The following is a 20,124-nucleotide window of genomic DNA, read 5'->3' on the forward strand; positions in this document are numbered from 1 at the left end:
TGTAGTTCTATTTTTCCCCCTCTTCTCTTGATCTCTTTCTTTATGGTTTGCTGGTTTTCTTTAGTGTTAGGTTTCAGTTCCTTTCTCTTTATTTTCTGTGTATGTTTTGTAGGTTCTTGGTTTGTGGTTACCATGAAGTTCCTATGCATTGACCTGTATCTATTTTAAGCTGATAGGCATTTTAAGTTCAAACACATAAAAGCACTACAGTTTTACTCACCCTCCACACTTTGTTTTCAACATTATATTTTAAATATTTTTATTTAGGTAGCCCCTAACTACTTATTGTAGTTATCGTGGATTTTGATATGTTTTTCTTTTAATCTTCATGCTAGCTTTTTAAGTGGAAGTTCCACAGCCTTTACTAGCGAGATCTTTTCTCTCACATGTTTTATTTCAGGTTATGGCCTTTTCTTTTCCATGTAAAGAAGACCCTTTAACATTTCTTACAAAGTTGACTTAGTGGGGATGAACCCCTGTAGCTTTTACTTGTCTTGGAAACTCTCTCTCCTTCAATTCTGAATGATGGCCTTGCCTGGTAGAGATTATTCTAGACTGTAGGTTCTTTCCTTTCGGCACTTTAATATAGCCTGCCTCTCCCTCGGGCCTGTGCAGTTTCGGCTGAGAAGTCAGTGGGTAGGCTTTTGGGGTTTCCCTTTTAATCTTGTTGACTTCAAGATTCTCTATTTTAACTTTTGCCATTTTATAATATGTCTTGATGTGGGTCTCCTTGAGTTCATCTTGTTTGGGACTCTCTGTGCATCCTGGACCTAGACGTCCGTTTCCTTCCCCAGGTTAGGAAAATTTTCAGCCATTATTTCTTCAAGTAGGTTTTCTGCCCCTTTCTCTCTCTCTCTCTCTCTTCCTTCTGGTACCCTGATAATGTAAATGTTAGTATACTTGTTTTCCCAGAGTCCCTTCAACTATCCTCATTTTTAAAAAATTGTTTCTTTTTGCTGTTCTGATTGGGTGATTTCTGCTATTCTGTCTCTTCCACCCTTCTCTATGTGTCTCTCTCTCTCTCTCTCATTTGATGTGCAAAAGTTGTTCCACCAGCCCTTGGTGGTTCTTCAGGAGAAACTGATCGGTAGGTAGGTATATATTTACTGTGTTCATGGGAGGAGGGGAGTTCAAGGTCTTTCTTACTCCACTATATAAACATATATTTTTGGTTAACTCTCACCTGAGGATATTTTTTCCATTGATTTTTTTTTTTTTTTTTTTTTTTTTTTAGAGAGGAAGGAGAGAGAGAGAGATTGGTTGCCTTCTGCACGCACCAAGTATTGAATCTGCAACCCAGGTACATGCCCTTGACCAGGAATCAAATCTCTGACCATTTGGTGCGTAGGCCAATGCTCTAACCACTAAGCAACATAGACCAGGGCTCTGCTCTGCTATCTTGAACCCTCCTCCAAGTGAAGAATTCTTAATAGTTTTGGGCAGGTCTGAGGGCAGTAGGGAAATTTTGGTTTAGTGATTTGAAGTTGGATAGGTTCTTGGAGATTGGGGTAAGCTGACTGAGGTGATCTGAAAGTCAGTGACTGGAATCTAGCTCTCCCTGCCTAGAACCAGGTCTGACTTTTAACCCGTGTGGCCACACACCGTGGGCCTGGCTAGTGGTTCTTCCACTGCCACCCCAGGCCCTGCTTTCCTCAGCAGCACTGTCATCCAAACTGTCAGCCCCCTAAAGTCACGAGGTCATTCCTTGCCAACCTGGTAACTAGTCTCATACCATTACCGATGGGTGGTGACACGCCAGTCTGTCCAGGTAACACAGGAATTAAAATAGTCCTGGCAGAAAGTTTCATATAAAAGGGGCTTTAAATTTCCTTTTTAGTAAAAATGGAAAAAAAAATCGTTCTTTTACCTAACTACACTCTCTTTAGCTATCCTTAAGCTTGTTTCCCCCTGCAAGGTACTCTGTGGTCAGCTAACCTGTCAAAATAACACTCAGGTATCTGGACATAGTTAAGTGCCTTGTGCTATAGTATCTATTTTAAAAAAATTATTAATGGGTATGGCTCTCCTCCAGTTACCCCTTTTCTCCAAAAGCCCTGCCTCTAAGCCATCACCTGGGAAACTGTAAAAACTATAAACTCTAAGCTCCCACCCCCGACTTGCTAAATTACAGGTGCTTGGGATGTGGCGGAGCGACCTGTGGCTCACAGACCCTCCAGGTGATTCTGATGCAAGGTCAAGTTTGAGAGTCACCGTTCCAAAATCTATAGCAAAGGGTTAAAAGCACCTGACCAATAGTAAGCAAAGTGGACGAGCTCATTCTGGGTCTTCCACCCACACTCCGCTGTTAATACATCAGGACTCTCCTAGTAAAACACAAAGCCTTCATATATTAGCGGTGGAGGACAAGGGGAGACATGTCTGACTGTCTTCAATTTCCAGTCACACTGGCTTTACACATAAGATTCTCTTTAATCTTCAAAAACAGTATATATATGTATAAGGCCACTACTATTTCACCAGATGAGTAAACCAAACTAAAAAAGATTAGATAGTGGATAGAGCGTCAGCCTGTGGACCAAAGGGTCCCAGGACCAATTCCGGTCAAGGGCATGTACCTTGGTTGCAGGCTCCTCCCCAGCCCGATCCCTGGTCTGAGCTTGTGCAGGAGGCAACCAATTGATGTGTTTCTCTCATATGGATGTTTCTGTCTTTCCCTCTCTCTTCCACTCTAAAAATCAATGGAAAAATATTCTCAGGTGATGATTAATGCCCCTCCAAGCCCCCCCTACCCCCCGCAAATAGCTAATTTACTTAAAGACACAGTGCTACATGATGGCTGGGATTTGAGTCCCAGTCTAAGTCAAATGTCTTTTTTTAAACCAGAGAATGATAATTCCACATGGACAGGTCATTAGTGGCATCACTCCTATGGGGGGAAGGTAGCCAGCATTACTGTGGTATCGTTCTTTAGAAAACCACAGTTGGTGTGAAACAGCGTGCGTGTTTATGTGGATGGCTAAGGTGAGTCTTCTTGCACTTGAACCTGGCTGGCTCAGTGTGGGGGAAGCAGCACCAGATTGTTGCTGGAACTCATCTGCTGTGAGACTGGACTCCGTGCAGGTCACCCTGCCACTTCTAACTGAAGCTTTGCCCTCAGACAGGCACTTTTATCCCCACCTGAAGTTACTAATCCAACCCAATGCAGCACATTTCCAGTGCAATCGGCCCCTCCAGCCAGCTCCTGAAGGAGGACCCTCCATCACTGTAGGCCCATGGCACCTTCTCCCAGGAGCTCCCAACTGACGACCGAGGCCTTCAGAAATAATGTAGAAACCCTCCAAACCAGGTAAGATTCATGGTCTACACAGACCGCTTTAGCGTGTTAATCAGAATATCTTGTGGCATCCGGTATCACTCTGTGCTGTTAATTCCAGAATCTGTAGAATTGTTGCGCCAATTAAAAGGAAGAAACTCTGTTAGCTCTCAATTAGCGGCACCACTGGAGAGGAACAGTGACGTGGTAGATTTTGCAATTTTGTTCCCTTTGGCTTTGGAATGCACTATTTTTTTCAGTAGATTAACTTTTCTAATTATATTTTGCGCAGCCTAATACTAACTGGCATTTGTATTTCCTGAGCACACAACATCTAACACTGAGTTGGGGACACAGTAGCGGCAAGTGCAAAACTGTGCTGGTCTCAGGGAATGACAGTGCTGGTGTGGAAAACCCACACGTGGATAATGAACAGAGAACTAATTATAAAGTGCTCTGCAAATATTAAATCTGAAGCAGAGAAGGCAAATTAGGAATTCTCTACGGACATGTGAACGGAGAGCAAAAAAGCTTATTGAAATTCTAAAAGGGACAGAAACTTCCAAGAACCGTCTTTCGCGCTAATGGAGCCAGATGGAAAGAGGAGGCTGCAAGGAGGGCCAGTGAGTGACTGGGTGGTCGCTCAAACAAGAAAACCTCAAGCAGTAATACCCATGCGTTTTACAAGAGCGTTTGAAATGAATTTTATTGTTGGACTTTTACAAGTAGTCTTTAAAGGCTTCAAACAAGAACTCTGTTGCAAAACTCTAATAAATAGCTTGCCCCAAGTCCCCAAACAAAATGTAAAACAAAGTAAAAACTAAACTCAGGCGGATAAGCAAGCCTTCAGAATGCTTAAATGCTAGTGACATTTCTCATTGATAAAGAGATACCAGGCAATGTACAATCTCCTTCACACACGTCAGAGACAATTGAGATCTTTACAAAGCACTCTGAAATCTTCCCATTTCCATGATAGAAATGTCACCAGAAAAAGAAGAAAAAAAAAAACCCATGGAGAAATCACAATCATGAATGAAACTGTAGCATAAAAGTCTGGGGCTGGGGTTCGGGGAGGAAAGAGGAAAATCCACCCTGTTCCTTTCAGGGCTGGAGTGAGGAATGAGCTGGGGTTCCTTGGGGCAGGGAACGTCCAAGCAGATGACACTAGATTGCTGCACGTTCCCCCGGAAAGGGCACAGGTGTCAGTTTCCTGACAATTATGAAGGCTAGAAACAGGGCCACCAGGGGCTCCCCTGGGGTCCTCAGCACTGCTGGGCCCAGTGTGCGCTCTGCAGGACCCAGGGCCTTGGAACCAGCGCCCCAAGCAGCTGCACACTAGGCAGGAAAAACAGCACACAGACCATTTCTGCAGCAGAACCCTCTGATGGCCACAGGAGGATGCAGAAAGTGCCGTGCTTCGGGCGCACACTGGGGCATGCAGGTTTCAAAAGCCCATTCCACCGTCACAGTCATTGCTCCTAAGAAGCGGGTATTAAAATTCACAACGTAACATCCGCTTTTCCTGGTTACAAATACTGGTGAAATCTTGCTTTGGAGACAAGGGTTTATTAATTTTTTAATATGGTCAGTTTGAGTGAGCTAAAAATACAATTTTGCTGCCTTTTTCATCTTTTAAAAATCTCCAACACTATACTGTTGGCCAAAATGCATTCAGGTACTAATTTAGGTCGAAAGAATTCTGAAATCAATCAATGTTTGGAGCCCGGAAGCTGTAGAGAGGCTGATTCCAATTTGGTGGGATTCACTCTTAAGCCAAAGGAGAGGGCTCTGCCTCTGAGGAGCACACAGCACCTGGGCCACCTCCCTGGGGAGAGGAAGGGGGGAATGAGGGCACAATGCAGGACTAGAGGGGCGCGGCCTGCAGGCAAGGCTGCCGCTCTGGTTCAGGGCTTTGCGGTAGGATAATAACCCGTCCTGCCAGTCTCTGCAGGACAGGAACAAACCGCAGGGGCTCCTGCACAAGTCAGCAGGGGAGGCAGGCCCTCCCTCCCCGGCATTTTAGGAATGCAGGTCAGGAAACCCCCTCCCCAAATACACAATTTTAAAACCTTTTATCTTCCTAGGAACAATGACATTCGTCAGGATAATGAGGGAAAGCTTGGGTTGCGTGGGTTACCTGAAATAGTTAAGAAAGAGCCGAAGGAAATAGAGGCAGATAAGCCGGAGGAACCTTGTCCTAGGCCCAGTTTCTTTTTAAATACATAACAGATAAAGATATTGTGCAAAAAAATAAAGACATTCACATTTTAGCAGTTAAACTTTATTTTACTTTTTAAAATTTTTACTTTTTTGTTTTTCTTTTCTACAAAAGGCAGACAATGATTGTTGATCTGCAATTGTTGTGTGTGTGTGTACCCCCAAAAGAGGGCCTCGTAGGTAGGAAGCTGAGCAGGGAGTCTGAGAGCGCTCAATGGCACCACTAGGGCCTGCACAGCCTCCGGGAGGCTCCGGGCCCCGCCTGCCCTAGCTCATGTCGATGGTGTTGAAGACCCACTCGGTGAACTTCTTCAGCTTGTCGGAGGCGTTCTGGGACTCCTCCTGCAGCCTCAGGTTGTCCTCCCGCAGGTGCTGGACTTCTGCCTGAAGGTGGGCCTTGTCTTCTTTCTCCTGAGGCAGAGAGAAAAGGACTGAGCACGGTACCCACCTCGCCAGGCTGCCGGGAAGAGTGGCTGTGGGTCTGTCCGCACCCTCCGCCCATGTCCACTCTTCCTGCCGCTCAACTTCTGTAGCCAGGCCTAGTCCTGGGTGTTCAGATCCGCTCACCCAGGGAGCAGGACTGCCAGAGAGAGTCACTACAGGTCTGTCTTGGAATGTAAATGTGTTTTAATGTCTTTGTTAATGAGGACGGTCTTACAGTTCAGACTGCTGTTTTGGTGGTTGCTGCCTTAATACAGTCCCCTGGTCGGCAAACTGCGGCTCGCAAGCCACATGCGGCTCTTTGGCCCCTTGAGTTTTTAGCAAAGGCCAGCTTAGGAGTACCCTAATTAAGTTAATAACAATATACCTACCTATATAGTTTAAGTTTAAAAAATTTGGCTCTCAAAAGAAATTATAATCGTTGTACTGTTGATATTTGGCTCTGTTGACTAATGAGTTTGCCGACCACTTATAGTCAAAGCCGCTCGAGAGACAAGACGAGGTGAAGGTCTCTCGGCACGGAGGTGCAGTCACAATGACAACATGTGGGTCTGGGCTACTGACCCGTGTACAAGGGGTGGGGAGCTCAGAGGGGGCGGCTGAGGCTCGAGGCTTCCACAAAGGGAACACGTGAAGGCCTTCTTGCACTACGTGGCCAGTGGGAACAGAGCTCCAAGGAGCCCCCCAAACACCCACCCCAACCCCACGAAGGAACATGCCTTAAAGGGGCCGGCTGCTTGAGAAGATGCCTACCTTCTTCAGGTCTTCCCGCAGCATCTTCAGCATCCCCTCCAGCTGGTCCACCTTAGAGGCCAGAGTGGGGGAGGAGTCCTTACTGCTGGAACGAGAAACAGTCCATGTTGGCGGGGGCCTCCCCGGTGGGGTTTGTTTGGCATTTTTTAAAATGAGGCGGCTGTATTTGTTACATGGTTTTTAATGTCAAATTACTCAGGATGGCAACCCAATGTGCATGTTCACTTTAAAAAAGAAAATGGTCATCTCAACAAAAGGCCGTACAAGCAGGAACTATGGCCAATCCACGGCTTCCTTTGTTCGAGAGGCCGGCGTTTTCGTAACAAAAGAACCAGGACAATAAGTGAAAATGGTCTCCTTGGCAGCACGCTTTCCGGCAGGGTCACCGGGAACAGTGCCATGACTCCTGTCTGCCGTGGCTTTAAGAAGAGGGGCTGACGTAAGTGCCACCTCGGGGCAACAAGGGGGGCAGGTCTCGGGTCCCCAGAAAATAGTCTGTGACCACTATCCAGCTGTAAGTTATTGTGCACACATCTTAACAACGAGTCTAAATATCTTTACTTTTAAAATAAGACTACATGTTGTCAGCCTACCCTTAATGTCTTATATTCTTTGCTATTATGATCAGCAAGCTAGACACATGATTTTCTTTTTTTTTAATATATTTTTATTATTTCAAAGAGGAAGGGAGAAGGGAGAGGGAGAGTTAGAAACATCAATGATGAGAGAGAATCATCGATCGGCTGCTTTGCATGCCCCCCACTGGGGATCGAGCCCACAACCCAGGCATATGCCCTGACTGGAATTGAACCCGGGACCCTTGAGTCCACCAGCCGACGCTCTATCCACTGAGCCAAACCACCTAGGGCAACACACAATTTTCTTATTCTCTATCTGTCCCATGGCTGACCACTGAGATGCTGTAATATACAGTAAGTCCGAACTTAACACCACGCATAGGATCTGTAGCTTTAAGTGAAACGCATGTAACCACCAATTTCACTACAGGCTCACTGACATAACCAAGAGTTAAGTTGCTTCAGCATCTCATCAACGTTACAATGAAATGATGTTTTCAAGGACCACTGGTACAATAATGTCACACATACATCTACTATCCTCGCCACCTGGAACGGAGGGGAAAAAGCCTGCCACTGTACGTTCCACAGACGTCACGTCCATGTTCTCAGCTCACAAGAAAACCCTCTGGGTCTCAGTTACTGCTTATTCATTTTACACACACTCCTCTCAGTTACTGCTTATTCATTTTACATACACTCCTCTCAGTTACTGCTTATTCATTTTACATACACTCCTCTCAGTTATTGCTTATTCATTTTACATACACCTCTCAGTTATTGCTTATTCATTTTACACACACTCCTCTCAGTTACTGCTTATTCATTTTACATACACTCCTCTCAGTTATTGCTTATTCATTTTACACACACTCCTCTCAGTTATTGCTTATTCATTTTACACACACTCCTCTCAGTTACTGCTTATTCATTTTACATACACTCCTCTCAGTTATTGCTTATTCATTTTACATACACTCCTCTCAGTTACTGCTTATTCATTTTACATACACTCCTCTCAGTTATTGCTTATTCATTTTACATACACCTCTCAGTTATTGCTTATTCATTTTACACACACTCCTCTCAGTTACTGCTTATTCATTTTACACACACTCCTCTCAGTTATTGCTTATTCATTTTACACACACTCCTCTCAGTTATTGCTCATTCATTTTACACACACTCCTCTCAGTTATTGCTTATTCATTTTACATACACTCCTCTCAGTTATTGCTTATTCATTTTACATACACTCCTCTCAGTTACTGCTTATTCATTTTACATACACCTCTCAGTTATTGCTTATTCATTTTACATACACTCCTCTCAGTTATTGCTTATTCATTTTACACACACTCCTCTCAGTTATTGCTCATTCATTTTACACACACTCCTCTCAGTTATTGCTTATTCATTTTACATACACTCCTCTCAGTTATTGCTTATTCATTTTACACACACTCCTCTCAGTTATTGCTTATTCATTTTACATACACTCCTCTCAGTTACTGCTTATTCATTTTACATACACCTCTCAGTTATTGCTTATTCATTTTACATACACTCCTCTCAGTTATTGCTTATTCATTTTACATACACTCCTCTCAGTTACTGCTTATTCATTTTACATACACTCCTCTCAGTTATTGCTTATTCATTTTACATACACTCCTCTCAGTTACTGCTTATTCATTTTACACACACTCTTAGGTACCCCGTGGCCCAGACCTAGCGCAGAGCTGGAGCTGCCAGGACGCAGGCACATTCATAAGCGTGACCAACAGGTGGCTGCGGAGGAGACTCGAGGGCTAACCACACAGGAACCTGGGGATGTTTTAGTGCAAATGACTCTTCTTACCTTGCTTCCTAACGCCAAGGGTACAAGTGTATAATGGCATTAAATAAAGAGCATTCATAACTCCCACTCTAAGTCACCAAGGACGGTTTAACCGTGTCTACAGTATTCAGTTACAAAGTGTTCTAACTGAAACGGGAAGTGCTGGCACTGCAGTGAGAGCACCCCCTGTCCCCCGCCCCCCGGCCCCCGCAAGCTCGTCCAGGGGCCTCCGTCTCCTCCCACGGCTGCTGATGTGGGTGATGTGTATGCAGGGGGGTGGCCTCACCTCTGGGTGACCCACCTGCTGTAGGACTTCATCTGGACCAGGGCCTGGTCCTCAAGCTGGTCGCTGTTGGATGCAGCACTCAAGGGGCGATGGTTTTCATCACTAGCAGCAAAGAAGGAGGCTCTCTGGACTGCAAAGGAGGCAAAACGCTCAGCAGCTGGGAAGCACCCTGGGCTCAGAGTCAACATGTGGCCCACACTGATCCCCCACCTCACAGGGGAAAGGACCTGCTTTAGCTCAACAGGATCGCAGCACGGCGACTGTCCTTAAAAAACAGCGGTGTGCATCCAGGTTAGTCCCCCTTTCTCTTAGCAAATTCTCACTCCGCTCAATGTTTCCCTGGAAACAGGCCTCGTGCCAAGTTTCCAGCCCAGGCTTCCCACTCAGCGGTGACGTCACGTGCATCAGGAGCTCGGACTGGGCTTCCTGAGACTCCCATGGCCGCCTGGTGGGCTGGACCCAGTCCACACCCGTGTGCTTCCAAGTGTCCCAACTTAACCCTCGAGCCAAGAAAACAGAATCAAGTTTAAAAGCTCCCGTTAGAGACAGAAAACGTCTACCACCCCGTATGCCTAGTCAGGGCAGGAGTGACGGTCAGACAGGCCCCAGGCTTCCCTGAGCCCCCACTGCCCTGGTTCCAGCCTCACAGCAAAGAAAGGGCGGCGACCCCAATGCCACAGGACGCGGGGCAGGATGCTGGGAGAACCTGGCCTGCACCCACTCGGACTCTGCAGGGCAGGGGCAGGTGACAGACGCACAAGTATACACGGTGTCTACGTAAATGAGAGGGACCAACAGGCTGCAATTTAAAGCCGCGTTAGTCCTGGGGCTGCTGTCAGGGACGTGGGGATTCCTTGCTGACTGCGTCATGGTGGCCTGACTTCCAAGGCCTGATCAGCTTCTCCTGAAAAGTGGAGCTTGTCTGAATAGCTACTTTCAATTCTTCAAAGAAGAGCAATAAAAACACCCCCTCTCCCCCGAGAAATCATCTGCTCTCATCCTCTTTTTGTTGTTAATCCTCACCTGAGGATTTTTTTCCACTGATTTTTTAGAGAGAGTGGAAGGGAGAGGAAAAGACAGAGAGAAACATTGCTGTGAGAGAGACACATCGATTGGTTGCCTTCCGCCCACCCCCACCCCAAGCCCCCTCACGCCTGCAATGGAGGTACGTGCCCTTGACTGGAATCAAACTTGCAACCCTTCAGTCCTCGGGCCAGCGCTCTATCTGGTGAGCCAAACCGGCCAGGCCCTGTCATCCTCATTTTATGAAGAACGACTTAATAGCAAAAGTTTGGAATGATGATCTTAGGATGAAGTCAGTCTATTCCAAAAAAGGCACCTGACAACCTATGTCAGCACACAAAACAGCTGTGGTTTTACATACGTCAGCGCCGTCCAAGGACCATGGGCCTAGAGCAAGCCCTGAGCAGGGGGCTGGCACAGGAACAACGCAGACAGGACCCGTGCCACCACCCCCCGGAGCGATGAATGTGGGCAAAGGGAGCACCTGCCCCGGCCGGGACAGGGGCGGCCCAGCACCCTAACAGAGCCCATGTGTGTTTAGCAATGACGTCCTTACGATGTGATGAAGGACCACGTGCTTCTCCTTCAAGTGACAGTTGGGACCCCCCGCCCTTCCCACTCAGGGAGGAAGGCACCCATGTTATGAATTCCTCCGTAGAGGACACATCAGAATCAGAGGATGTGAGCCCCTGCTGAGCACTCAGTAACAGCTCAGCTGGTCCCGGCTGTGCCGGTGACGGGCGGGGGCTGTTGCTGTGTCCAAGGACACAGAGTGACGGAGACTGACCAGCACTCACACGGCAGCGTGGCCCTGGGTAGGTCCCAGCCCGACTGCTCGATCCCCAGTGGACTCACCCTCATAGGCCTTGGCGGCGTCCACCAAGTTGGACCAATCCAAATCTGCAGCAGCGTCGGGCAGGGGCATGAGGCCGGGGTCGGGCATGGGCCTGCGGGCCTCCTGGACGTCGGTGAGGGAGCTGTCCGAGGCGGAGAACTCTCCTGCGGGAAGAGATGAGGGATCAGATGCTTCTCGGGCCACAGACCACTCAGGAGCTTACCATCTCCGGCTACCACGGCAGGTCTGTAAGCCGGTACCGAGAATCAGCTTCTCGTTGAGCAGGTCTTAGTGGCCTTTTCAAAGCTGAGTTCAACTACAAATTGGCTTCCTCCAATCTTAAATAATTTTTTTTTTTATAACTTCCTACTATCTCATTTTCAGTGGTATGACTGGGGAAAAAGGCAGTTTTCCACTGAGGCAACACATCCGTTTGGCGGGAGCTGCTTGTCTGCCTTGGGGTCCAGGACAGCCCCATATCTCACTTTTCCTTACGGTCCAGGGATTCGGGCTGGAGGAAGAGGCATCCTCTCCTTCCCAAGGATAAGAACCTCCTGGGCCACAGCAGTCCAACATCTGAGCCTCTCCTAAGGTGACAGTGTTTAAAAACATAAATATTGGGCCATCGGTAACAGCTGACCTTTGCTTGGCCTGCGCAGGCAGGAACAGGCCAGGGGGCCGCACCACACCCTGCGAGGGCGCTGCTCCTGCTCCAGCTCATGACGTGGAGAGAACACAGAGGGGGACGGGGCTCAGGAAAGGCAAATGCGGTCAGTGGCCAGGAGGGGGGTGGGAAGAGGGCGGAGTGCGCGGTTTCGTGAGAAAGGCCGCCCAGAATAGGATGGGGACACTAGCCCTCACGCAGAATGGAGGGAGCTCCCAGCTGAAATGTGCAAGCAACTCCAGAAATACCTGTTTACAAGGAGTTAAAAAGTTTCATCAATTATGAGAGCTGGTAAACCAGGGTATATTTAGTGCTTGTTTTCCCTCCCAAATTACATGAAGAACGGCTCTGAAGTGCAGCTGCTAGTTATTAACGTGCTTAAAATTAGCACGATTATGAGTTAATGGAAGTAACAAATACTGCCAGAAATTAAATGCTCAGTTCTACTGAAACTCGCTCCCACCAAGGGTAAACAGGTGGAACAGACACTCTTGTGTGTCACTCATAATCCTCTGCCCTTTTCATTTCTGGGGCTCAGTTATCACACGGTGGGGAAAGAAGTCACCCCGCCCCATGGCCCACACTCATTTCCGTGGTATTCCCACGACACGCGGCCAGGCCGCGGGACCAGCCAACAAGGGCTGCTCAGCTCAGGACACGGGATCCAGCGCTGCTGCCCAACTCCCGTGAGAGCAGGAGGAGATGATGGGCAGGTTTAGCAATAACGGTCCAGACTTTCCCATCCTCAGGGCTGGGCCTGCGCCCCGGCTCCATCGGCTGAACGATGACGGTGGGTTTTCTGGGCTGCCCGCAGGACAGAAGCCTCTCGAAGACAGGCCTGCACTGACAGACATGTGCAGAGAGGCAGCACAAGGTTTAAAGGAGTGCAGGGGCGGTAGAGGGGCACCCAGGGCAAGGAAGCTGTAGAAGCAATGGATTCAGGGGGGGTGGCCCCAATGTGGGGACAGAAAGGGAGAAAGGATTCTGGCATATCGGGTCACTACCAGGAGGCTTTTTCTAGAGTCTGGACGGTAAAAAGTGCAGCTGGATGGGGGGAGCTGGCATGATCCCCAAGTGGTGCCTGCAGGGTGGGGTGAGGGGGGGGGTAAGGGGGATGGAATGGGAACAGGGAGCAGGACAGAGACAATGGAGGAACATGCACGAGTGGGCGGAGCGCTCACAAAACATGCGGGGAGAAAGCACACCAGGCGAGCAGCAGTTTAAGAAAATACTGCTCCAAGCAGCAGCAGAGGAAAGGAATGTGGGTTTGAATGGACCCAGAATTCCCAGAGGGGAATAAAAAGGGTAGGAGGGAGGTGTATGTATAATAAACTAGCAGGAACACAGGTTCCACAGAGGTATCGGTTGTGCTGGGTCCTAGTGGAGAGGGGAAGTACAGAACCCTGGAGTGGAGCTGGACAGAGGGAGGAGAAAGAACAATTTTAAACCCATAGTCCCAGAACATGGCCTTCAGGAACCTGGGATCTAGTGAGGTCCCAGAGCAAACAAGGCATTCATGAGCCAAAGGCAAACCCAGGGAGGTACGCGTCATTAATATGCCTTTTCCTCACGTGCTTGCTCACTGAATGAATGAATGAGCCCACAAACAAGTGGTAGAGACCACAGACGATCCTCACAGCCTGGGAAAGACGGAGAACAACGACAAGCCTGGGTTTCTATGGTGGTTGGAGGGAGGCAGAGGATACAGTGTCTAAGAAGTAACTAAACTACTGTTAGCCAAATTTACCCAATCTGGTAAAATACTAATTCTCAAGCCTTTGCATTCAAATTCAAATTCAGCAGGCCTTAGGGAAGGCCTGGAAGTCTGTATTTTTAACAAAGATCAGATAGGGCAGCTTTTACACGCATCTGGTGCCCAGGATTTTGCGGCCGTCATCTAGGGAGACGCCTTGACTGCCTGGCCCCGGTGGCCGGGGGCTTGCATTCCTGGGTCCCCCGTCAGAGTCGGAGAGAGTATTCCTGGCAGTCTATCACCACCCAGCACTGCACAGACAGCAGTCTGAAACAATCTCCAGTCTTTCTGTGGAAGAGGCTCATCTGCTTGTTCTGGAACTCTGGCCTAAGGAAGGCGTGGATCTGGCCTATGAAGGGCTCTCGGGGAAGAGGCTGATGGGTGCCATCTTTCTTCTTTTCCTCACTCCAGCTCACCAGTGTCTCCTGAAAGAAGTTTATATACTCATCTGGCACCTCGGTTTTGTGACTGCCACTGAGGTGACACCTCTAGATGGCCTGGTTCTGGTGACCAGCACGGCTTATGCTTGCAGTCCCACAGGATGGCAGATATTTGTAAACTTTAAAAGCTGCTGTCAGAAGATCTGGCTTCCTATCAGACTGAGTGTAAGTATTGACTGAGATCCTCCCCTTTTGGACTCTGACAGACAGGTCTTGGCACACCCTCAACTATGACCAGCCACTAAAAATAAAATTGACTGCTTGGACATCACAAAGGTTTGAGAGAAAAGAGCTGGTGTGGGGATTAACAGTAAGGTTTTATCCCTTACACGAGGCCACTCTTTTAAGACATGGATAAAATATACATTCTTCTCAAGCACACATGACAATTATCCAAGATAGATCATATGTTAGGCTACAAAAACGAGTCAATGAATTTAAAAAGATTCAAATCATATCAAGCATTTTCCCCCACCACAATGGTATGAAACCTGAAATTATAAGAAGAAAACAAAAATTTACAAATATGTAGAGTTTAAACAACATGCTACTGAATAACCAACAGGCCAAAGAATAATCAAAAGGGAAATAAAAAAATCCCATAAGACAAATGAAAATACAACATACCAAAACCAATGGGATGCAGCCAAAGCAGTCTTAAGAGGGAAGTTCATAGTAATAACTATTGAACAATTATTCATCAAAAAATTGGAAAACCAAGAAGAAATAAATACATTCCTAGAAACATATAACCTACCAAGACTGAATCATAAAGAAAAAATCTGAACAGAGCAGACACATTACTAGTAAGAAGACTGAATTAGCAATCACAAACCTACCAATAAATAAAAGACCAGGACCAGAGAGCTTTATAGGTGAAATCTACCAAACATTCAAAGAAGAATGAAAAACAACTTTCTCAACTCTTCCAGAAAATGAAAGGAATAGTTCCAAACTCATTTTACAAGGCCAGCATTTCCCAGAGACCAAAAATAGACAGGGAAGCCATAAAAAAAAAAAAAAATCAGAGGCCAATATCCTTGATGAACATAGATGCAAAAATCCTCAACAAAATATTAGCAGACCAAATTCAATAATGCAATAAAAGGATATATGGTCAATTAATTTATAACATAGGAGCAAAGAACAGACAATGGGGAAGGGAGAGTCTCTTCAATAAATGGTGTTGGGAAAACTGAACAATCACATGCAAAAGAACGAATCTGGACCATTATTTATACCATACACAAAAATTAATTCAAGATGCATTAAAGGCTTGAATATAAGATTCCTAGTAGAAAAGATAGGCATTAATTTCATAACCCACAGCTCTTAGGTGCACCCCTTCAAATCACTTAGAGCAATGAATTCTTAGAGCTGACACCAAAAGCAAAGGCAACAAAAGCAAAAATAAAACAAGTGCAACTACATCAAACTAAAAAGCTGCACAGCAAAGAAACCATCAACAAAATGAAAAGGCAGCCTACAAGTGGGAGAAAAATATTTCCAAATAATATATCCGTTAAGGGGTTAATATCCAAAATATACACAGAACTCACAACTCAAAACCCAATCTCCTGACAAATTGGGCAGAAGATCTGAATAGACTTCTTTTTCCAGACATTCAGATGACCAACAGGTACATAAAACAATGCTCAACATCACTAATCATCAGGAAAATGCAAATCAGTATCACCTCACAACTGTTAGAATAGCTGTTATAAAAAAGGCAAGATATTAATGTCTAGGAAAAAAAATAAAAGCAAGATATAAGTGTTGGCGAGTATGTGAAGAAGAGGGAATCCTTGTACACTGTTGGTACGATTGTATATTGGTGCAGTCAGTACGGAAAACAGTAAGGAGGTTCCTCAAAATAAAACTACCATATGATCTAGCACTTCTATTTCTGGGTATTTACCTAAAGACAATGAAAACACTAACTTGAAAAGACAGAAGTACCCCCATGTTCATTGCAGCATTATTTGCAATAACCAAGATGTAGAAATAATCTAAGTGTCTATTGATGGATGAGTAAAGAAGATATGACATCTATGCCATGGAATAGAATAACCAGCTATGAAAATAAAAGTTTGCTATTAGCAACAACATGCTGGACCTTGAGGGCATCGTGCTAATTGAAAAAAATCTGACACAAAAAGGTAAGTCATGAGGATATAGAGCATGATGACTATAGTTAATTATACAGTGTGGGGCACAAGTAGGTTTACAGGTGTGAGTATGCAAAACAGAGTTCATTCTTGTATTACTATTTATTAACTACTAGAGGCCCGATGCATGAAATTCATGCAAGAGTAGGTAGGTCTTCCTTCCCCCCAGCTGCTGGCACCAGCTTCTCTCTGGCACCCAGGACTCGGTCTTCTCTCCCTCTGGCCGCTGGCAGGCACCTGGGACCCGGGCTTCCCTCCCTGCAGCCACCGGCAGGCATTCGGGACCTGGGATTCCCTGTGGCCGCTGGGAGGCACCCAGGACTCACTGCCCCGAAAGGATGTCCGATCTAATTAGCATATTACACTTTTATTATTATAGACTAGTGACCCGGTGCACAAAATTTGTGCACATTAAAAGGGAATTAATTAGAGGAAATATTTTAATATTGCTATTTTCCCTTTCTCTATAATAGAAGTGTGAGAGATGAAAGAAAATTAGTAAAATGTATATGAAAATAATATATAAATTTATTAATAATCACAACATGATATAACAACAGAGACATGATATAAAAACAAAAACATGATGTAAAAACAACACTGATACAATGACTGATAAATTGATTAAACTTATTTTAATATCTCCCTGTATACCACATTAAGAGTGAAAACACTTTCAGAGTGCTTGGCTAATTTCCCTTGTGATGAAGTATTTACAACTTTAACTTTAACATCACACGCTCTTCGAACTCAAGAGAAAGCAACATATAACTGACCATGTGCGAAAACAGGTTCAGGTAGGAATATTCCTACTCTGTCTAGAGTTTGTCCTTGTGATTTATTAATAGTCATCGCAAACCCTGGCATCATGGGAAACTGTCTTTGAATTAATTTAAATGGGAGGCCAGTGTCAGACTGGGACAAATCAATTCTTGGAATCAGAACAACCTCTCCTTCCTCAGATCCTGTTAATACTTTAGCTTCGATAATGTTAGGTTATAATCTTTTGATAATAAATTTAGTACCATTACAAAGACAACGTTTACTATTAAGATTTCTCAGTAGCATGATGATTTCACCCACTTTCAATTTTAATTTGTGACATGGCATTCCCAAAGGAGTAATACTATTAAGAAATTCGATGGGAAAATTTTCCTTTTCAGCATTATCTGTTGAATCAATGGAATTATCACTCAAATATGTGTGAAAATCTCCATCGAGTATATCCAAAATTTCTTCATTTAATTTTTGAATGTGCTCATTTTTTGGACAAAGAATCGCATGTTTAGATATATTTTTAATATCTATAGATATAGTATTTCCAAAGGTAGCTTCAATAATAGATCTGTTACAGGGGATTTCAATAATATCCATTCCTAAATAAAAACTGCTATCAAGTTTGCCATCTCCAAGTTGCCATGGTTGTTTGGGCATATTAAGGATGATCGCATCATCAATCGTATCTTTCCAGATAGTGTCGTCGATTAATAATCCTCGATGTTTAGCAGCTACACGAACTGTATCATAAATTACAACTCCTACAGTTCACAAATCATCAAAACTTATCGCACCTTTTACATGCAGAAGCAAAAGTCTAAGGTAATATTGTTCTGGTTCTCTAAAGCTCACAGTGAACAGTCTACCTAATACTTTATTTCTGTCCTTTTGGCGTTTTCTCCACAAAGAATTATTAAACACATAATGTTGTGGAATCTCCCAATAATAATAATTACGTGTGTTGGAATCTTCTCTATTCAATAAAAACCAAGCCATCAAAGTCAAGTTATGCCTTTTAGCCCTATCCATAACTTCAGCAAAATCATCGGTCTGAAAATGCAAATTTTGTTCATTTGGCAAATGAATAGCTAATCTTGTGATTGCATCAGATTGGTCATGCATTCACATTGCAAAAAGTCTCCAAACAGCCTCAGGAGCGCTCACATACCTGGAGTCAATGAAATCCTGTACTTCGTCATTATTGATATTTTTTTCAGAAATTTGAATATTTGCGCAATCGTGCCTTTTATAGACGTATTTAAATATTTGACACTTTTAATCGATGTGCAGACATCAACATTTATATGACAGTTATATTTAAGGCACAAATAAGGGACAATCCAAGTGTTATCGACAACTTTATTTCCAATAGACATGGTGCTACCAGATCTTCGTTTGTATTTGGGATATCCATCAATATTTCTAATGGTTGCATTTTGAAATTCTTTCGGATATCCCTTTGAACATTTTCCATACATGGACTATTTGGAATTTGTATTCCACATGGTCTATGTACCACATTTGATTTTGCAATTTGAAAAAGTTGAGCACACTGGTATTCATCTGGAATTTCTGCCTTAACTATACGGTCAATGCCATCGTCTGTTTGTAATATGGATTCACTATCTAATATCAATAATACGTGAGTGTGAGGTAGTCTGCGTTTCTGAAATTCAATGACATGAATTTTAGCTATTACTTTGCCAAATAAATGGGATTTACATATATCATTTAAAAAAGCATTCAACTTAATATTAAAAACTCTGGCTACCAAGTCAGGTCTGTTTTCAACTTTTGCCAGTGTTGTAAATTGTTTGTAATATCTGCCCATTTGGGGTTGCACGTCATGGTTATGAATAAATCAGGTTTGCCAAACTTCGTTACAATTGCCATAGCATCCTGATATCGCTGCTGCATATTTCTGGGACTGCCAAAGATGATGGAAGTATTATCATTTTACCAATCGTCACATTGTCATTTTCAGATCTAGATGTGAGATAATCCATCAAAACACTATATTTTTCAACTCTCAACTTAGATTGGTTTGCTTTAGTGAAATTTATTCGATTGGCTTCCATTTTTTAATATGAATCGACAATAAACTGTTAATTTTCCTGCACTTAAAATAGGATTGAACGTATCCCGCACAGAGAGATGAAATCCATAATACTGCATTTGTGTGACTCGTGTCCTTACATTTTGTCTAGTATTTTTGTCAATTACACTGTTGTCTCTGAGTCTTAATGCAATATCCATTCCCCAGCCTTTTTCACCATGTGGAAAAAGAATAGGATATGTCATTGCATCTAATGTAGGAAACAGGATACTGATTTGTTTCATTTAGTGGCATTCATATTATTGGGATCTGGTTTACACTGAATGAGCAAATCCCTTTCAAAAGGAGGTTCCCCGTCTTCGTTTCTGAATATGACAGCAACCTCGGTTACACGGGGAGAATTGTATCTATCCGGATCACTGTTACGGTCGTATTTAATCGCCACTGTTACTTCTGTGGGAGCAATGCCTTTTGCTGCTGCTTCAGATTGGGCTTTTCTTTCTACCTCATGTAGCATCTTGTATGATTTTGTTAATTCATTTATTTCATGCATGAGGTTGTTGATGTTGATCAGGAGTCTTTCTGAGCAGCTTTGGTTTTCTGGCATTGCTAATCTTTTACTCGTCGCTTCGGCCATATCTAAAATATAGAGTTGAGCAAACTTCCAAGAAACACCATCCAAAGGATGTCAAGGTCCAGTACGGTGATAAACTTGTCCATGTATCCTAAAACAGTATGGCCCATATCCTGATGGCAATGCAATATTTGCACCCATTGAAGCAAAAGCAAAAGAACTATTTACTGAATGAATATTTCCCATGAAATTTTTACTGTCAGAATCCTCGTTTATCATTAAATTTTAAAAATATGCTGGGTATTCTGGAAAATGTATATCATTTGGACAAACTTTACCTTTGCTACAACATCAAGTAAATTTTCCATCAGATGGTTTTTCATCTGTGAAGCAGTTCCTACCAGTATTGGTAGTACTTGTTGATGACTGCTCTTTAGACATA

At 44.4% G+C, this 20,124-nt stretch overlaps 1 protein-coding gene across 3 annotated transcripts in view; it reads right to left on the reverse strand.

The window, feature by feature from the left end:
- Window positions 1-5,542: 5,542 nt before the first annotated feature.
- Window positions 5,543-20,124, reverse strand: part of SIPA1L1 (signal induced proliferation associated 1 like 1) — a 135,788-nt gene continuing 121,206 nt past the window's right edge. The window contains exons 17-20 of one of the 3 annotated variants that reach the window (XM_008138885.3): window positions 11,271-11,414; window positions 9,408-9,522; window positions 6,689-6,770; window positions 5,543-5,905 (exon numbers count right to left, since the gene is read on the reverse strand). In XM_008138885.3, coding sequence (XP_008137107.1) covers window positions 5,762-5,905; window positions 6,689-6,770; window positions 9,408-9,522; window positions 11,271-11,414 — 485 coding nt within the window. In that variant the 3' untranslated portion in view covers window positions 5,543-5,761. Of the gene's footprint in view, window positions 5,906-6,688; window positions 6,774-9,392; window positions 9,523-11,270; window positions 11,415-20,124 lie in introns of all 3 variants that reach the window. The other 2 variants (XM_008138884.3, XM_054715946.1) reach the window with 2 other exon arrangements.

The sequence above is a fragment of the Eptesicus fuscus genome, chromosome 5 (assembly GCF_027574615.1).
Source record: "Eptesicus fuscus isolate TK198812 chromosome 5, DD_ASM_mEF_20220401, whole genome shotgun sequence".
Taxonomy (NCBI): domain Eukaryota; kingdom Metazoa; phylum Chordata; class Mammalia; order Chiroptera; family Vespertilionidae; genus Eptesicus; species Eptesicus fuscus.